The sequence below is a fragment of the Lipotes vexillifer genome, unplaced genomic scaffold (assembly GCF_000442215.2).
Source record: "Lipotes vexillifer unplaced genomic scaffold, Lipotes_vexillifer_v1.1 scaffold1275, whole genome shotgun sequence".
NCBI classification, from domain to species: Eukaryota; Metazoa; Chordata; class Mammalia; order Artiodactyla; family Lipotidae; genus Lipotes; species Lipotes vexillifer.
Genome location: NW_006770093.1, coordinates 175,999 through 179,110, shown reverse-complemented (window position 1 = coordinate 179,110; position 3,112 = coordinate 175,999). Strand labels below are relative to the sequence as shown.

At 43.7% G+C, this 3,112-nt stretch overlaps 1 protein-coding gene across 1 annotated transcript in view; it reads right to left on the bottom strand.

Moving 5' to 3' along the window:
- The window catches only part of SLC20A1 (solute carrier family 20 member 1), a 14,321-nt gene that overhangs the window by 1,475 nt on the left and 9,734 nt on the right, over nt 1-3,112 (bottom strand). The window contains exons 6-9 of the mRNA XM_007446016.1: nt 2,496-2,768; nt 1,815-2,373; nt 1,035-1,220; nt 413-497 (exon numbers count right to left, since the gene is read on the bottom strand). Coding sequence (XP_007446078.1) covers nt 413-497; nt 1,035-1,220; nt 1,815-2,373; nt 2,496-2,768 — 1,103 coding nt within the window. The remainder of the gene's footprint in view (nt 1-412; nt 498-1,034; nt 1,221-1,814; nt 2,374-2,495; nt 2,769-3,112) is intronic.

Sequence of the window (3,112 nt, the reverse complement as noted above, 5' to 3'; positions counted from 1 at the left end):
TCCCTACAGTTACCCTATGGTTATTAGATGGTCATCAAGCCACCTCAGGACTCAATAATTGTTTCTCAGGACTTCCAATCCTGAGATGCTCTGCATATACGCTTGCTTCAAATAAACTGCCCTTCAACAAGCCTCACAGACTTGCTACCTCTATAAAAAGGGGCTTTTGCACCGTTTGGGGAGAAAATATACTATCTGCTTAAATAAAAGTAATAGACGCTAGAAACTGCACAATGTGTATTTACATTCTTATAGTCAACTCGTCCTAAACTTGTGAACTCTTCAAGACTCCCACAGTATAACACCAAATTATCAAAGGAAAAAGCCCAAAAAACAAAAAGAACAAAAAAATACCTCTCGACGTAGCTACTGAAACCACTCAAAAGACACAGTACCTCTACATTACACTTACTTTACAATGTGTTGTACTGATGGGAAGGCCAATATTCGATGCAATTACTACAGTGAGGGCAGATGCCAGTTCAATACTGAAGCCGCTGTGGACACAGATAGACCACTTGTCAAGAATGGAACTTAAACTTTGGTAAGTTAGCACTACCCCAAAGTTCACGCAATCTTGCTGTGCTCTATCCGGTGACGAAAACTCCACCAACATCTTTAGTTTGCTCTAACTCCTGAAACCTGCTCTAAATCAGGCCGTGAGATTGCTCTTCTCTTTTCCAGCATTTGAGGTTTTAAGGTTTTCTGGAAGCCCATTCTTAAAGCTGGCACTTTTACTTTGAATTTAGTAAACATCAGTGTTGGCTCCGTAAAGACAGAGATAAAAGCCAAACGCCTTAGCACACACATCTTTCTCAGAAGTTATTTTGCTAAAAAGAGTCCACTGGAGTTGAACAGATGATAAATTATGTTTAAGGGCCGGACGATAAGGAAAATCTAAAAAGTTCACACCAAAGAGAGAGGAACATCGGGAACTTATACAAACTTGGTTACTTGATGTAGTACCGCTGCACAGTGTTACGTATCTTAAGAAAGTGAGCATTAACCTAGTAAGACCTGCTTTACCAACTTACCTAGAGGGTGTGATTGGTGTCAGATCTTTCCCCATGGTCTGGATAACTCTCCTTCCCCAAACCCACAGACCAATGCAGATACCAACACCACCATAGAGCAGAAGCCATATTGGTGTTGCTACTTTTGAGGAAACATCTCCCGTGTCATAAACCAGATACAAAGCAACCAGAGGACCGATGGCATTGCTGAAAGAAAAAGAGGGCAGGGATGATTTTTCAGGCAGAACTAAAACTTGGCAAGAATCTAGTTGTTAACTGATTTACTAAGTTTTCTAAAGCAAAGCTTTCATTAGAAACTGGTCTTTCTTTCGAAGGAAATAAATGGAACCCCAACATACACAACAGAAGAAAATGAGAGCTCTTCTCAGAGGGGAAACGCCACACATCTGGTGGCCTGTCTTCCTACAGGCCCAACTAAAACAAATTTTGGGTTCCAACGAACAGGCGACAAACCACAGAACTAGGATTAACCACCTACAAATTCATTCTAGGGGGCAGCGATTCTATCAAAGAACTGGCTCCCATCTCGATAAAAGGCTTCTCTGTGCAAGATATATGTGTTTATCACCTACAGAAACAAACATATTCTTTGTAATCTCTCTGAAGAAAAAACTTTTCTTCCTGTTTTTTTAAGTCAATTAATTGCAATTACCTCACCCTTTCTACACTATTCAGTGTCCCACGGGTGGCATAAGTACCAAGGCCACAAGCAGAGCCTTATAATAGGATTAGGCGGCATAAAAATAGCACGAGCAATGCCAAGAATCATCATCGACTGACCTGACGTCATTGCCACCATGGGCGAATGACCCAAAGCAGGCCGTGAGGATCTGCAGGAACTGGAAGAGGAGAGACACTTCTGGTTTGTCCTGGTCACACCATTCTTCTAGAGAGCTGGTGCTTCCTTTTCTGTCGCCCAGACCCATCTCGGCCTTGACACTCACGTCGATCTCGGATGCCGAGTGAATATCAGACACGGCGTTGCAGTAACTGGTGTAACTGTCCATTCGAATTCGCTTCTTGCTGTCTCCGTTAGGCCACGTCAGCTTCTCCATCTCTTCACCCTTCTGTTCACCTTCTTTGGCGCGGAATGAATCCAGGGGCATGCCACAAATTGCCATGGTATAGGAAGTGTAGCTATTATTGCGCCTCAAGGGTTTGTCGCCAGAATCTCCCATGCAGTCGCCCACCTTGGCAAGATGTAGCTTATGGAGCAGCTCTTTGTACAAGCCGGAGTCTTTATGCACCGTGTGATACTGATAGTGGCCGCTGGAGTTTATCTGGTTACTGACAGCTTGATTGAACTGAACTAGGTTCCCATTAGGCAACTGCACCGCACCTGGCCAAGACCGAAAGGTTACACTCAATGCCCAGAGAATCAAGTCCGAACACAGAGCCTCGCAGCAGTACTGCTGACAAAGGGAAGCTCGCCTTTCCCCACCCGAGGAAGAGTCCACTCACCGTTCATGGTGCCATCTATGCTGGTTTCCTCTTTCAGGTCCACACTGGGAAGCCTCTCTCGCTCTGGAGCTTCCTCCAGGTCTCCAAGTTTGAACGAGACCGTTCTCTCCTCCATTGCAGCCCGGAGGGGCCCAGCGGCTGCTGACCCTACCTCTGAGACGGGATTCCTGGTTTCAGTATCACTGAGAGACAACTTTGTTTCTTCACGGTCTTCTTTCAAGCTATTCTTTTTCTCCATTAAGGGGCTTTCAGAAGGACTAGACTTGATTTCTCCTAGAAAAGAAGGATGTTTTTGTTTGGTTTTGACCGAACTAACTTGCTCTACATTTCCCCTTTCCCCCCCATAAAAAAAAAAAAAAAAAAAAAAAAAAAATCCTTCTCAAAATAAGACCACATGTAAACTTCAGTGAAAATTCAGAATAATTTTCCTGTCTGCTTTATTTGCCGTATCGCTTCATCTCTCACTTGGGAAGAAACCAGCAATACAAATGCAGAACACCCTATTACTAGGGGTTGCAAAGTTTTTTTTCAGTGAAGGGCCAGATGGTAAAATCTTTTAGGCTCTGTGGACTCTGCTATAAATTCTTGTTCTTTATAGAACCCTTCACAAATGTAGA